Below are 15710 nucleotides of genomic sequence, written 5' to 3'. Positions count from 1 at the left end.
TTTCTCTGTTACTTTAAAATCCGCTACCACCTTTCCCCCTTCACATTCACAGCAATATTTATATCTATCTGAACTCCCTTTTTCTCCTCCATCTCCAAACTCAGTTTTTTCAATAACACTTCCAAATTTGCTCCTTGCCATTTCAGTCTCAGTAAAATTCATTCTCTGTCAACTTCTGTCAGAAGTTTTCTGTGTGCACCAAATGCAACAGGCAGTATCACAGCAAAAGGTGTATTTGGATATTTTTTGTTGAAGAGAATAGCAGAAACAATGGGAGAAAAAGTTACTCACAAAAAAGAGAATGCATTTCTATTAGTATGATGAGAAAGGCATGGGAAAGCTAAAGCAATATAGTATTTACCAAAGCAAGAAGGTAGAGACATGGAAGAGAAAGAAGTTACCCAGCGTGTCATAAAAAATAGAAAATAAAATAAAATAAAATTGCAACAACAAAAAAAACCCCAAACAAACCAACCAACCAAACCCAACCTCCCCCCCGCCCCCAAAAAAACCCCAAAAAACCAAAAAAACCAAAACCCACCCCACCATGAAGCTTTGAGTTACAGCCTGAGGTTCTGCCACGGTCACTGCTTGGATCAAAGACATCTTGCAGCATAAACTGGGAAACAGGGCAAAGATACTTGCCCCTTTTATCACTGTAGTCCTAGTAGGCTGCATGCAACGTAACGTCAACCAATTTGGCACAGGCTGAAGCAATTATTATGTTTTTTAATTCAGGAAGATGCTTTGCTTTGCCATCACTGGAACTCAGTGCAAGCCACCGCTTCACTGGGATAACTTGCAAGAGAGAAACAGGCAGAGTCTGATAATTGCTCTGCAGTCTTTGCCTGCCATTTGACCAGTGAATTGCTCTGAGCTCTTGACTTGTAGCACAAAGAAGAATGTACGTACGTAATTGCAGTTATACATGATTTCAAAATATCTATACTATGTGTAACAATACATATTCTGACCTTTTATATAACAATACTATGTAATGCCACATATTAAATTCAGGAGTTCTCAAAGCTGAAAGTCAATAAATGTTTCTGTATGCAGTGAAGCGGTAAAAAAAGTACAGGTCTATTAATTTTAGAGCGTTATAATTTGTGCATCATTACATCGTTCACATAAGTAGCTCAAATTACTTTGTGAACATGAAGAATCAATACGCCACTAGGAAGCTACAACCACCCACGCTTTGTAGCCAGAAAAGCTTCCACAGAATACTCACTTGTAACGGCTACATGACGGTTAGCTTTTCCTTCATCAATGACGTCCAAAACTTCTTCAGGACTAGATACAAATCTTTCTGTACAACCCTAGAAATATGCAAGTTGAAAAGAGAAAAGTTTAGGAAGCGTCCTAGTACTCCAAATGCCATCGGGAAGAATATTTAGCACTGATGAGCAAAATCATTAGAAGAACCACCAACATCCAATGTGATCATTTGCGAGGCCATGGACCAAAACATGCCTTTGTATGACTTTCAGGAGGAGTCCACAGGATAACTTGGGGGACAATTTGCTTTCACAAGATTAAAGACTCGGTCAAATTCAAACATTCGGCAGAAGGCGGCTTCTATACTTAGAATGTATGGAATGATACAGCATATATTCCTGCTACTAATTTGGTTTAGATTACCAAATTAGTTTTTTTCTCTCAAACTACAACACAAGATGCATAGCCCTTGTTCTCTGCCTTAATGCAATATTACTGAAGAAATTATTTTATCAATTTTTTTTGCCCTCCCCAGGATAAGAATAAGCAGAACAATATTATATTATTAAGGCTCACGTATGTTCATAACAAGTATATTACATTTAAGTGAGGGCCCAGGAAGTCATAAAACAAATTCTTAACCCAGCAAATCTGTCTAAAATATTGCAAGATTACAGCATCTATGCAACAAAACATTAAAGAACAAAATTCTTTAAGATGTTCTCTTTCATATCTGACATGAAATGGGAATATGAATACTTAAAATTTAACACCATACTAACAAAATATAAAAGTTTAAAGTCAGGAAAATAAAGCAAACATGATTCAAGCCCATTAATATTTCAGGAAACTGTTTAAATTCAGGGACCAATACTACTTGAACATTCAAGACTCTACGTGAGTAGAATCATCTCAGCAAACGCACTGGGATACAAATGGAAATGTGTAACTAAATGTATATGTGAGAAAAAATGAAAACATGAGCATCAAATTTTCCTGGTACCTTAACATATGGGACTCTGTTTTTATCTTCATGTACAGCGAGGTTTGTCTTTGACACTAGAAAAAAAGATGGAGATCATTAGGAATATTCCACAGGCAATAATCTGTCAACTATAGACATGACAGACAAATACCGTGCATGTATTAAATTTGTAAATGAGGACTGTCACTTCCCACTCCTTATTAACTACCAATATTCCCGTTATGCAAAACTTGTTTCTTGTTCTGTCAATCTTGTACCTGTTTCTTTAAAGTTAACTTCATGGCACAATGGCTTTTGTTTATTGTTTGGATTAATAAACTAAATAATACAGACCGGGCTGGATTTTACCAAAGCAGCAAAAATGTCAAGAGAAACAGAAGAACTCGCTGGAGTTCAAAAAAGCTCAAATACGTGTTCCTGGTTTTGTGTTACCATTAGCATACAGTTCTCTGTCTTCAGACTGATTCAACACACACAATTCACACTTTCATCAACATACAGCACGCGTATACAAACGTACAAATTGTAAAAGAGACGGGTAACTGCCAACAAACTCTACCTAACAGAAGCAAAAGCAAGAAACAAGTTGAACCAAATGTATTCTAAATTTAACAAAAAAACCCTCAACAGAACAGAGTTTTACTTTAAGAATATACATTGCCAATGAGGCTCAGACATGCCTCGAAGCCTGTAAAATTCTCAGGACTCATTGATTTATACTCAAGCTACGTAGCACTGCAGAGGTAGGTGCATGAGAGTCAGAGATCAGATGACTTAAACTGCAAAATTCTCTTTCACAAACGCAGTCGTACAGCTTAAAATTAAATCACTCTCAAAGAAAGTAACTGTTTCCCCTTAAGCGTTGATTCGAAGCCCTATACCAAGCCCAACACCACTTAGTCACATAAGAAATGCAGAACTTACCATCAAGCAGGTCCCTTATTTTGTCCAAATATATCTCAAAGTAGGAAACCTAATTAAGTAATCATAAACATTACAGATTTAAGCTTTGGCAATTTAAAAATCTCTGTACCTACACTTCCATATCTGTCAAAATAAAAAGCACTAAACTAAAAATAAAATCTACCTCCCACATACTTTGAATCACATCTTTCACATGAAAGTATTTGTATCTTGAATGATTTACGTGTCATTGATCTTTCTCCTTTTATCAATGATTCATCAGGGAAGTATACAAAAAACCTTCAGACAAATCTTATCTTCGTCATTATTTTTGACACAAAAATATTGAACAGAATCAAATCAATTCAGCTAGTATCATTATCAGTACAGCTGCATCACGAGGAGGGCAAATTTTGACAACTGTAAGAGGCATATTGATATGCACCAGCACAAAAGCACACAGCACGTTCAGTGGTTTAACACACAAGTTACACAAGCTTAAGCAATATAAATTAAATTAAACTTTTAAATGAAGCATATGTCCTGAATCAAGTCCCAAAGAGGAAACTGAAAATGAGCTTTTCTGTAACAAAGAGACAATTGTTCTTTAAAAAAAAAGACTAAGGAGAGGGAGAATGAATGAATGACTCTAAATAAAAGGGTATTTGACTCACAGAAGCAAACAGAAATATGTTGGGGGGTGATGCCTAACCTTACCCTAAATAAGCTTTATCCAGGGATTATTTAGCTAGAACACTAGACGGCTAGATTTTAGGTATCGGTAAACTCTAGCTATCTAGTAAAGTATCATTTTCGCTCATGTGAAAAATAAATTACATCTATTTTTTATACCGACGAGTTGGTCTTCCTATGTGACATCTGCTATTAAATACAGATGTGTTTTGCTTTTGTGCATTTACTTCACCTGTGTCCCATTTAAAGCCATCGTCTGGACCAGCTCATTTCAACAGTCCGGTTCACCTAGATTTAACTCACGTGCTTTATATTATCCTATTAACACACTGCTGAGGACCAACACACACAGGAGATACCAAGTTCCCCTCCCTGTTCTAAACGGGTCTCTATTAAAGAGGGAGAGAAAAAAAAATAAAAATATTAATTTTCAACCTTGGCTCAGTTATTAAAAGAGCGTGACAGTTTGGTTAAATTCTTGCTCCCAATGACAGAACATGCATTTCTCTCAATGACAGCTCCTTGTATAATCACTCACTCATTCGTTGCTATTTAGGCAGCTTTTCTGTTAAGATATTCATAAACGTCAACTATGATAGGAAACCACTGAAACAATTAAGTGCTGGCAGAACATGATTTATAAAGTGATAATCTTCTGCCAGGACAGGAATTTACTACGTCTTGTACAAGGGGGTGCCCATCTGTTGGTATCCAAGTGCTATCATGTAGAACGGCAATAGCCACAGGAGAGCTTTACAGATGATGAAAAGAAATCAGTGTCACTCCTATGGAAGCCATTTCTTATGAAAATTCAGAGACATCTCTTCTTAAGGAGCTCAATATTTCACAATTAAAATATTATTAAAATATTAATATATATATTAAAATATTTAGATGGTTTATTTGTACTTTGTATGTCTGCATCTTCTGTCTGTACTTCATGAGCACACCCACAAAGAGGCACTGTAAGAAGGCTCTCAATACAAAATGACCTAGTCCTTCCAGCAGATCAACAACTGGTTCAGAGGTGCTCTGCTAGGTTATTGGGGAAAAAAATATATATATACCTCCAGAAGTGCTTCAAGGCCTTTAATACAAGCAGCACTAAGCAGTGACTCATCTCCAGCTTTTAGGCACAAGAGGGACAGAGGAGGAGAACGTCATTCTCAGAGAGCATCACCGGGTCACAGCAGGAGGAGGGACAGTGTTTTCACACTCTGCCTGTGCTCAGCTGCTTAACCTTACCGAAGGCGCCTAGGTATATTTGGTGTGTTTGGGGGAGGGATCACACAGGGGAGTACCCATTTTTCCTGCAATCCATCAGGTAATTTTACTGATGTCCACTTAGAAGAAAGCTGTACCCTGACCCCGACTCTGCCAGATGGACTGATGCCCCCGTGGCTGAGAGCTCCCCAGGAGACCAGCTGAACAGCAGCAATTAAAGGTCACTCAAATAATTTGAGATCATATGTTTGGTATCACAATAAGGACAGGGAGAACATATCAGCTGTTTGAATCAAGACTCAGTCCACCATCTTAAGGAACCCATATGTAAGATTTTGAGACTAAAAATTACTTCTAAACATCCTTCTGTAAATTGCCCAAAGCCATCTTTCCTGTATTTCAAACCCACATATTATGGAGGACAGTTTGTGTCACTGAGACAAGAACAACATGCCAGTATTCTCTCAAACGTCATGCAGATCAACAGTATTTCTGGTCGTAACTAGTGGGGCTGAGGTACAGCCTTTGGAGAAGCTGCAGTGAAAGAAGTGTTTTCCTACCATGATGGCTAGCCTACCAGCTGTGGTGAGAGACAAGGCAATCAACGGACTAGCAAACCTCAGCTGGTAACACACTCAAAAAAAATTTCCATCAAAGGCTAGTAACTGTATTGGATTATTTCCAGTAAATATCCTCAGTAACCTAATGGGGTTTTGAGTTATAAAAGGGAGAAAGGAAAAATCCTGCAGCACGATGTTATAGCCTGAATGCAGATTTCCCGTCCAGCTCAACTTTCTTCCATCCGACCCGTTACGTAACACGTCATTCCGCATTTACCTTTATATGAAACTCCAAGTTTTCATCCATGGAATAGATGTGATCAAAGATGTCATGTGCAATTCTCGGAATGATTCCCATGAGCTGAGGGTCATGCAGCTTCCCCTGCGGATGCAAAACCAAACCGTAACTTGGAAAGCCTTGCTCGGGCACAGGAGAGGAGAAAGCCTTGTCCAAACACACCTTCCTCCCTCCAGTGGGCCCCTACAAATGTGTCTGCTGCTCTGGGGGGATTTGCTTGCTCTAAGAGCCCAGGAAAGGTGGCAGAACGACTCGACATGTTAGCACTCGGAGCACCTATTTGTTTTGTCAGCTCCCGCCATTTGCCCAGCGTGCTGTCCTGCCGCTATTTACACTGCCGCTCTCCGACCAAGGATAGACAAGTAAACACAAACAAATGTACAAATTACAGCCTGGTTCTCCCAGTTAAATCAGATATTTGGAAACATGTCAGAAACAAGAAGTATTAAAGCATTTTGTTTCTCTTTCACCACTATGCTAGAAAGCTAAAGGGAAATCTGGGTTGCGGGGATTTGGGGATTACAGTAATATATTCTGATTTGAGCTTGCTGGGCCTGCTGCCAGCGAACTGTGCCTTACAAACAGTACTGTTCTCCATGTTAATTTGCACAACTACCTTCCTCTATTCTTTCAAGAACTGAATATTAACTAAAAACAACAATTTCCCTGGCTGCATGGCTCCTTTCAGATGCGTTGCTCTTTTTTGAAAAAGCCAGACACGTACAGGAAAGCCAACACTGAAAAAACTGAAAACTGAATAGAAATATAAACTGAAAAAACTGAAAACTGAATAGAAATATAAACTCAAAAACTGAAAACTGAATAGAAATATAAACTCAAAATAAAAGCCTTTTCTGACTACAGTGTACGTTGTATTGTTATTTCCAAATGTTTTATGAAACTGCTTAAATATGCAATAATGAGTCAGTAGTCATAAGAGATCAGAACATAGCATCTAGACACTCTAATATACCTTTCGAATAGATCTTTGTCCACGCATTACTGTCCATATCAGCACAACAAAGCATCTGACTCCAAGTAGTGGTGGGGGATCCCTACTCCAAGTAGTGGTAGGGATTTTTTATTTTTTTTTAATATAGTGGGCAACCATACAGTTCCAAATCATGGGAAGTCAGACTTGATCTGTAATTGCTAAAAATTATTAAACACCAACATTTTTTTAGCAAAATAGGAAGAAAATCATACACACGTACATGTGTTTCTCAATATTATGCATGTTTGTGAATGACTAGTGAGTCACATTGACCTGTTTTGCAAGCCTCTCAGCCTTTCTTAGTGTACTTAAATACAGTCTTCCTAGACATGGCTTCCTTTATGCTAAAGCTGGTGGAATGACAATCAACTTCTAAGCATCAACCCAGGACGAAGGAAATTGAACACGAAGAACGGACACAATCTCTCCCTCTATCTCAAAGCTTGTGTTTAAAGCGGTTACTAGGTTTCTGCCCTTGAATTACACAACTTGGGGGAAAAAAGGGGGGGGGGGGGGGGGGGAGGAATACAGATAAATGTCACATTGCTGACTGCCTTCCCTATAAAGCAGCACTCAGCTGCATCTAAACCATGACTATTTTATTTATATTATACAAATAATATTGTCTTCTGCAGCGGAAGCAGTTAAATGCTACACCATATCCAACATCCTATTAAGTTTCTCCAAAACTCAAAAGTCGTCGTCATACAATACACCATTTTATTTCAGACTATGAGAATGAAAAAGAGGGTGATTAAATAAACTAAATCGCTGATGGAGGAGAAAACTTGTCTGCACAAAGACACACTTAAACCAAACCCCACCGCTCTGTTTTACCTTGCCAGCACAGCACCCCGTTCCGTCTCACAGCGCTGTTACTGAGCAGAGACCGCAATACAATTTTCACACTATCCATGCCTTCTCCCTGAAGAAGTCCTTGAGAAGCTCACTGAAACGAGCTGACTACCTTGTATTACTGCACAGAGTGAGTTTTCCCAAAGAGGGGAAAGGAGTTTTTCCTAAACTAGAATAAACAGAGATTTACTGGTATTTATTCAGAGCACACGAATGCACCAAAGGTATGTCTACGCTATATAGCACCGCAAGATGCACGATTCCTAAGGCAGCAGAGGCACAGGCAGCTACAGAACGAGAAATGCCAGAGCCGTGCAGTGCCCCCTTTTCTATAGCAGCTTTGCTCGAGCTGGGTTGTTAGCGCAGCCAAAGGACAGTTTGAATTCAAAGTTCTGTTGCAGAGACTTCTGCCTGCACAGAGGCGCATCAACTTTGGGATCACCGCACTAGGTCAACTTTCCTCTAATAATTGCTTGGGCTCTTATAAAAAACTTATAGAAGTATTTAATTAATCATTAAACATCCTCCTAGCCTCAACAAGCCCTGTAATAATTATGCTTTCCTTTACATAGCTTTCTCTTACTCAGAAGAGAAAGCAATCTGTAAAACATGATTAAGTGTGCATGTAAGTCAATCACTGCGTCTCCAACTTCTTGGGCTTGGGCTTTCTCACTGTTTAAGTCAACAGAAACTTCAGTGAAGCAAGATCACATTCACTGCTTTGCAAAGAAAGAATCAAGATCTTTAAAACACTGTAACACCAGCACTCTGCGATGTATTGAAAAAAAGTATCGTTTTTACTTTTATTATCAATGGACTTTTATTAAAACAAGGGATGATGGAAGCAGGTCCCACTACAATTTATGGAGACCATAAACTGGAAGGGAAGAGAAAGGTAAAGGTAGGCTATTCCCTGGAAAGCTGGAATCAAAAAAAAAAAAACCAGCCCCACTCTTTGTGGATTTAGCTGTAACCTCAGAAGGAGTTTGGAGAACTGTGCTGCTGCTGTCATGCTGACATTGCAGTTAGTAAACTCCCCCAAAGCACCAGGACAGAGAGTTCTCTGCTCATTAAAGCCTCTCATTTTAATAAGAACATTAATTTCCACATTTAAACATAGCAGGCAGGCAGGCAGTAGCTAGTGAAGTGTAACATTTGAGACAGTGCTGTTTCATTTCAGGATGTTGACATAATAACTACAATCTATAGGGACACACTATTGAAAATGCTATTATAAGGCCAAAGCCCATTAATATAATCTTAGGGGCAAAAATACATAATTTTTAAGAAGGTTTTGGTTATATCCTGCTATACAGGTTGGCAAATGTTTTATCTAGCAGAGGAGAAAGACCTATGTATGTCAGAAAGCCTATCTTGGCTATATTGTACTACCGTGTCCTGTTTAAGCTTAACACTACCACTATGAAGCATTTCACATCGCACGGAAAATCCTCCGTAACAGCTTTACCAAGAGGATTTACTATTTCTTCAACTTCAGACTATTTTTTTCTTCCACAACATACTTTAGCAACTTTACGAGAGGACGTTAGGTTAAAAGGGGGATTAAAACTGAATATAGATTTGATTCCACTTTAAAATGACAGCTTTTTCTTTATTAAAAAAGTAAACCAGCCATTTTTCTACAGTCATTTTCTTTATCAGAGCTTGTAATTCTGAATATAAATTGGCTTTAAGAAATCTTTCCCTATGCCATGTGGAAGCACCAGCTCAAGCCCTGCAGACATTTTGATTTAATTACATTCAGAGCTGGTGGATTACTCAGCCATCGTGCCATCTGTGAGGGCTGAGCGAGTGATTTCCCCCAGCCTCGCAAGGACAGACTTAATTAGACGCAAGGCATCAGTTATTGCATCCTCCAGCAAAGGAGCAACTGTGGCACTGGAACAGCAATTTCAGCAGGGCCTGTTGGCTCCAGAGAATATTGCTTTCCTTCTCCTTTAACCTTCAGGTTAGGGAGGTCACCTGTGTTAATCGTGTAGCAAAACCATCTGATGCTGTTAAACAAATGAAAGCTAATTTTTCCCTTTCATTTAGCAAAACTTTGGTGTAGACCTGCTTAAAATTCACAGTTGAACTGCAATGCTCCAAGACACATACACCCAGCTCGTACAGCATTCTAATGGAACAATCCTATGCGAGGATTAAATGCTTGAATGATCCTCCTTTTTTAGTAAGAGACTAAAATATCTAAATGTCTTCTAACTGAACGGTTAAAAAAAACACAGGGAAAAAACTACACTGTCACACTTCATGTAGCAGAAATATGAACAGACTTAGGACTTCAGCCACTGGAATTTGGTATAATTTGGTATTCTCCTCCTCCAAAGCAACAATTCTCAAATTCATCCATCTGTGCTGCAGCATGTGAGAGTGGTATTCCCAGAAGGGGAGTGCAAATGAGAAAACCAATAACCAAGGCACGTATTTTCATAATCCTGCAAGCAAGGGAACTCTACAGACCCGTATTACTGTTTTCATTTGTGGATTAACAAATCTCACTCAAATCCTTTAAAATATACACATACCTAAACTGTTATGACAAATATGGCAAAACTATACTTGATATTTTTCACTCACCATTTGTTAGTTTAGCTAGATATCTGTAGACATCTCTTGAAAAAAACCTCCACACTGAAAGAAATACTACAGCTTAAAAGGCAGTAGAAGCTAAACATACCCAGATCTCTTTTTATATGTCACTCACAACTGAGTGCTCCAGATAGCTGGCTTGTTCAGGTAATTGGTACATATAATTCTACTGCTGCTACCAAACTGATTTAATTTTGCCACTGTACCTCCATAGTATGCGTTTTTCCTGATGATGTCTGTCCATAAGCAAAGATTGTGCCATTGTAGCCTTCGAGAACATCTGCAAGAGGAAGAAAAACAATTAAAAGTCATATTGACGTCTTAAAGATGGATTATCAGCATTTCAGAAGTCTTCCACAATGTTGAAGCTCAATTACAAAGTAGTTTGTGCAATAAAGAATGGGAAAAATATGACATAACCAGATACCTTTAGGCAAAAAAAAAAAAAAAAAAAAAAAAAAATCATAATAAAATCTAAACCAGAGAATTGCAGAATTACTGACATTCCTCTCACTTTCCTGTGGGGAAAAAACAATATCTCTGGACACTAGATATTATCCAACACACCTGTGTAACATGGGAAAGAGAAAACTTAATTGCCTGCATTTTAAACCATCATGCACCATAGAGACAATTAAACAAACTCATACTGTAGATTTCTACTACTATAACACCCTCAACGGTTCATGGCCTCATTAATTTCCAAGCTTGCCTGCAAAGCAGGAGAGCAAAGCAAGAAGAAAGTCAGGTGAACAGGAATTTGCTTTATTGAAAATATACTTCTCTCAAGGCAGAATGGATAATTTTGTACTGCATTAAGACATAAAAATATGCATTTTTAACTTTGCAGCGGTTAACGTCTATAGTAGCTTTCAGAAATCCAGGAGGGTTGTAAACCAGCTGGTTCTTAGACACAGTCCCACGTCCGTTCATTACCACTGAAAGGATTACTGGGTTGGACTTGCTCCAGGCAAGTGAATTTAAAGTCTGAAGTAGGGCCACCTATTTATGCAGCTTTCATGTAAAAAAAGAGTAATACTAATTATAGTTGCTAATAAAGAACGAAGAAAGCCTTCAGTCTGAAAACCAGTGGTGATAACCACTGCGGCTCCCATCGGCCTCCTCCAAAGGACGGACCCGCGCCCCCGAGGGCAGCGAGAAGGACGCTGGCCGGGGAGCTCTGCCCACCTTCCCTCGCCACCCTGCCCGCGCCTCTTGCCGGGGGCCGGCAGCATCGTACTCGGTACCAGAGCTCTGCCGCGGGCCTCTGGAGCAGAAACACCCAAGACAGAGAGAGCAGCAAAGCCGGGGGGGAGGCAGCAGCGAAAAATAAAAGCAAAAGAAAAGCTCGACTCCTGCAGCCTGCAGAGGGGACTGAGAGCTGCCATCTGGCTGGGCAGAACGCGCCCTGTCCACGGCCACTTCCGAATGCATCTCCTGCTTTTAGAGTTGGCCTTCTCTGCTTCTGAAATATTTGTTATGTTTCCCACCCTCTGTATCTATACAAACAGAGGCTACCAGGAGAAAAAAATACATGTGTGCACATATATGTACACATATTTATAGTAATTATATACATATGTCTATATTATATCTTATTGCATGTAACATCATATTATTACATACACATAAACACACACCCACACAATCTCCTTATTTATATCTCCCTATGTATGTATGTAGATGGTCCAGCTAGGAAGGACAATTAAATAAGGTATGTTAGAAAAATGTAACAAGGATGAAGAAGAAACAAGTGTGAAAAGAAGTGAGATAAAACCAGAGAAAGATGATTTCAAAGCAAAGAAAGGGATAAAAAAAGGAAAAGCAAGGAGATCTTTTTCCGAGACAACCACAACATAGACCTACATTTCCTATACAGCAATACTGAATTAGGGTGAAATTGGAATGAAGCCATTTAAAAATATATATTATAATTAAACACAGAGTGTAACTGTTTAAGTTGTGGCAGAACTATTTTGGGGAGCTGAAGAGGACAGACCTGCCAGAGGCTGGATAGACCTCCACAGAGTATTGCTGGGTAAATTTTTCAAATCTTGAAATCTAGGAGAATGATGAAGTTAGAGACTATAATTACTGTCATTCTAGCATTAACATTTTGTATGAATTTAGCATCCTCATCTGTTTATAAAAATAGAGACACTGCTTATTCTTGCTTTAAGGAAACAAAGTTTAAAATAAGGAATTATAAATAATAATTACATAGATAAAAACACAGATGTGCAGCCATAGATGCAGTGCTACCCTGAGTTCATGCCTTCGACCCATAATTTCACCAACAGGCTTCAAAATAGGGCCAAATTTCATGTTATTGGTATTTCAAAACATTCACTCACCAGTTCTTTTCTGGAGGGAACGTCTCATTGATTTTCAGTTCAGAACGAACTTGAGTGGAAGGGAAGGGCTACAACAACGGTGGCTTGAACGCAGGAGGAAACAGCTGGCGAGCCTCGCTGCTGGCCAGCTGGGCGCCACGTTCAAAGCCCATTCAATTCAGCTTTCACGGGTGCAATTAACAGCATTTTTTCCAATAAAACCCCAATGTATACTAAGCAATGTCTTTGGAAGATGTTAAAGTATTAACAAAAGAAAATTAGCTGCTTAGCGATTTCCTGAAGGTGGTTGATGATTAAAACTTGAAGACGAGTTCTGCTAGGAGCTCCACTCAACTTGCACCCATGGGTCTAACTTGGGCGAACCGGCAGAAACAGGGAGCGCAGGAGCAAGGAGGCAGAGACCGAGGTGCAGCTGGGGATCTGCAGTGTAAGAGCGGTGGCAGCAGCTCACAGGAGATACGAGTTAAAGCTTGTTTTTTAATAGAAAAATATTATTTCCTTTTAAAAAGTCGATCAGATTAACACTAAATTTCAAAATAGCCTATAGGAAAGGCAATGTTTAATGCCACTGTATTTGAAATATTTTAAAGAAAAAGCTTACTTGACACTTTCCTTACTAAACACACACACATCTAAGCACAACAGGGAGGCAGTCATATCTGACTTCTAGATCCAGTTGTAAGTACTCCACATCTATTGCGTATAGAAGGTTCCATCTTTGTTAGCCAGCAAGGAAAGAAAATATTTGCGTTTAGACTTTTTTATTCTCAACTAAAATCTAGCTAGAAGTTGGAAAAGGAAGAAGGTTTGGTTTTCTCTTTAGATGAAAGCCAACTTGTGTTTGGAAGGTGCACAGAACCAGAATTTCAAAGGTATTTAGGCATCAAAAAATATAAATAGTTGTCCTGGGAGGAAGTCAGAAATCCTCGTGCAAACATGTGCAACTCCTTTTTGTTTCTAAAATATCACCAGCATCCAAATACCTTTTAAATTCCATCCCAGGACAGTTAAGCACAACCTAAGAGTTCACTACTACTGTTTCCAATTTTTGCCAAACTTTGTTAACATTTTAAAAAAATAGGTTGAATTAAAAAAAAACCAAAAAACATTTATTATCTCCAGGTGAATGCAAAGTACAATGTCAGCTCTATACTGGTACACAGCCTAGGGGCAAAATAATGTGATTAATCAACTGTTATGTAAGAAAATTGCTCAGAATTTGCATCAACGTATACTAAGATACATCACTGCTTGAGGAAGCACAGATAAGTAATTTACCTTCCCAATTAGCAGAAATACCTTATTCTATTAAAAAAATAGTCCTTTACATCCCTTGCAATTAAAGAAGTCAGTGGTCTCAGTGGTAGAAGAGGTTATTTTTGTTGGAAGGCTTTCCACCTTGAGATAGTTAATATGCCATCTGTCAACTGGATAAAGGAGAAGACAGTTGCTGATAGAAACAGCCTGCACAAAACTTAAGAGCAAAGGAGAGGGGGGAAAAAACAGATGAACAAAGTGACCGAAGAAAGATCAGTTGGGATTTTTACGTAACTCATAACAAACAAAATAAAACCAAGTGCTTTTCTTAATTCCTGCTCCAACTCTCTCTACAATGATTTTCGGTTTGACCTACCCTCCCCACTAAAGCCAGCTACTCGACTCAGCCACTCAGCTGCTGCCAGATGGCCTTTTTCCTGACGAGGATGGATAGGACAAGTAGCAACGGTCTAAAAGTGCAGTCCGTGTGTGGGGGCTCCAACACAGACTCGCTCAGGTTAGGGACCCTGAAAGCCTTTCCGGCAGCACCGGAGCGCCCAGCAGAGCTCTGCAACAAATGGCCAAGGGTGGCTGGGGACTGGAGACCTTTCAAATGGCCCACAGACAAGTATAGGAGTCTTAATGGCAAGAAGAAAGACCAAATGGCTTTACAGAAGTCCTTTCAGCCTCATTTCTACAACCACAGTTTCAGCTCTATACTTGTCTTTTCCATCTCTAAACTTTCTAGTTCTGCGACTCAGCATTTGAGGCCCATATTTGTAACCAGAATAGAAAGTCCATAAGCCACCCAGTGAGAGCAACCCCACCACCCAAAAAATCATTAAAGCCATTTTCTCCTCCTCACAGGATGCACAAATGTGCAGATGTTCACATGTGCACTAGTGTGCTCACAGCTCCAGTGCTCAGCAATAGCTTGGGCCATCATATATCCTCCCTTCAATGTAATTGTAGGAAAGATGCAAAATCCAGATACAGACATCCATCTGTGTACACTGAGAAGATAAAGCTGTTTTCTGGCAATAGAGAGCAATGGGAATCAAAGCAAAAGTGGTGGCAATCACACAGTATTGCTCCCTTTAGTGGTATTTCTTAGTTTGGTTAAAAAAATGCAAACGCAAGTTCCCAAACTGTGCTTATATGTACCAGCGATGATTCCCCACACACTTCCACTGCCGGTGCTTCTGCCCTTGGGAGTACCTTGAACAAGCACCGTCCCAGCGCCCACCCCGATGCAAGTCGCTGTAACACACAGATTGCTTCTCCTCCTCTAAAAACCTCCTTGTTTCTCATGTTTCTCACGTATGGAATGTGAAATACTTTGACTCAGTCATTGAGCTGTTTACTTAAACCTAATCCCATTTGTTCTTTAGTGAAAAAAACCTCATTTAGATCATTCTTATTGTCAACATAGTTATTATAACCATTGTTTTAGAGACTGTTAGGCCAGCTGGCATTTTCTGTAATAACATTAATCACAAAGAAACCAACAGCCATTACATGGGAGTATAATAAAATCTGATAACAAATGGTAACCTTGAAAAGCTATCTAAAAAAGTCTCAACGACTTAAATAGTGCTCCAAGTTGTCATGCACTCAGCTCATATTTCCATGCAGTAAATTACATTGTTCCAGTTTATCAGAAATGGCCCAGTCCGTTTCACGTTCTTCACTTTATTAGGCTTTAAACTGGAAATTAAATGTATGGAAATGTAAGCCCAGAGGTCAAGAACATCAC

At 39.2% G+C, this 15710-nt stretch overlaps 1 protein-coding gene across 1 annotated transcript in view; it reads right to left on the bottom strand.

Moving 5' to 3' along the window:
* Positions 1 to 15710, bottom strand: part of KIF5C (kinesin family member 5C) — a gene marked incomplete at both ends in the record, with an annotated part of 78869 nt that overhangs the window by 35806 nt on the left and 27353 nt on the right. The window contains 5 exons of the mRNA XM_082312073.1: positions 1235 to 1322; positions 2225 to 2280; positions 3131 to 3179; positions 5864 to 5968; positions 10550 to 10623. Of these exons, the coding sequence (XP_082168199.1) occupies positions 1235 to 1322; positions 2225 to 2280; positions 3131 to 3179; positions 5864 to 5968; positions 10550 to 10623 (372 nt within the window). The remainder of the gene's footprint in view (positions 1 to 1234; positions 1323 to 2224; positions 2281 to 3130; positions 3180 to 5863; positions 5969 to 10549; positions 10624 to 15710) is intronic.

This window comes from Platalea leucorodia (assembly GCF_965183815.1).
Source record: "Platalea leucorodia genome assembly, chromosome: 5".
In the NCBI taxonomy this organism is placed as follows: domain Eukaryota; kingdom Metazoa; phylum Chordata; class Aves; order Pelecaniformes; family Threskiornithidae; genus Platalea; species Platalea leucorodia.
This window is presented reverse-complemented; position numbering and strand designations above follow the sequence as displayed.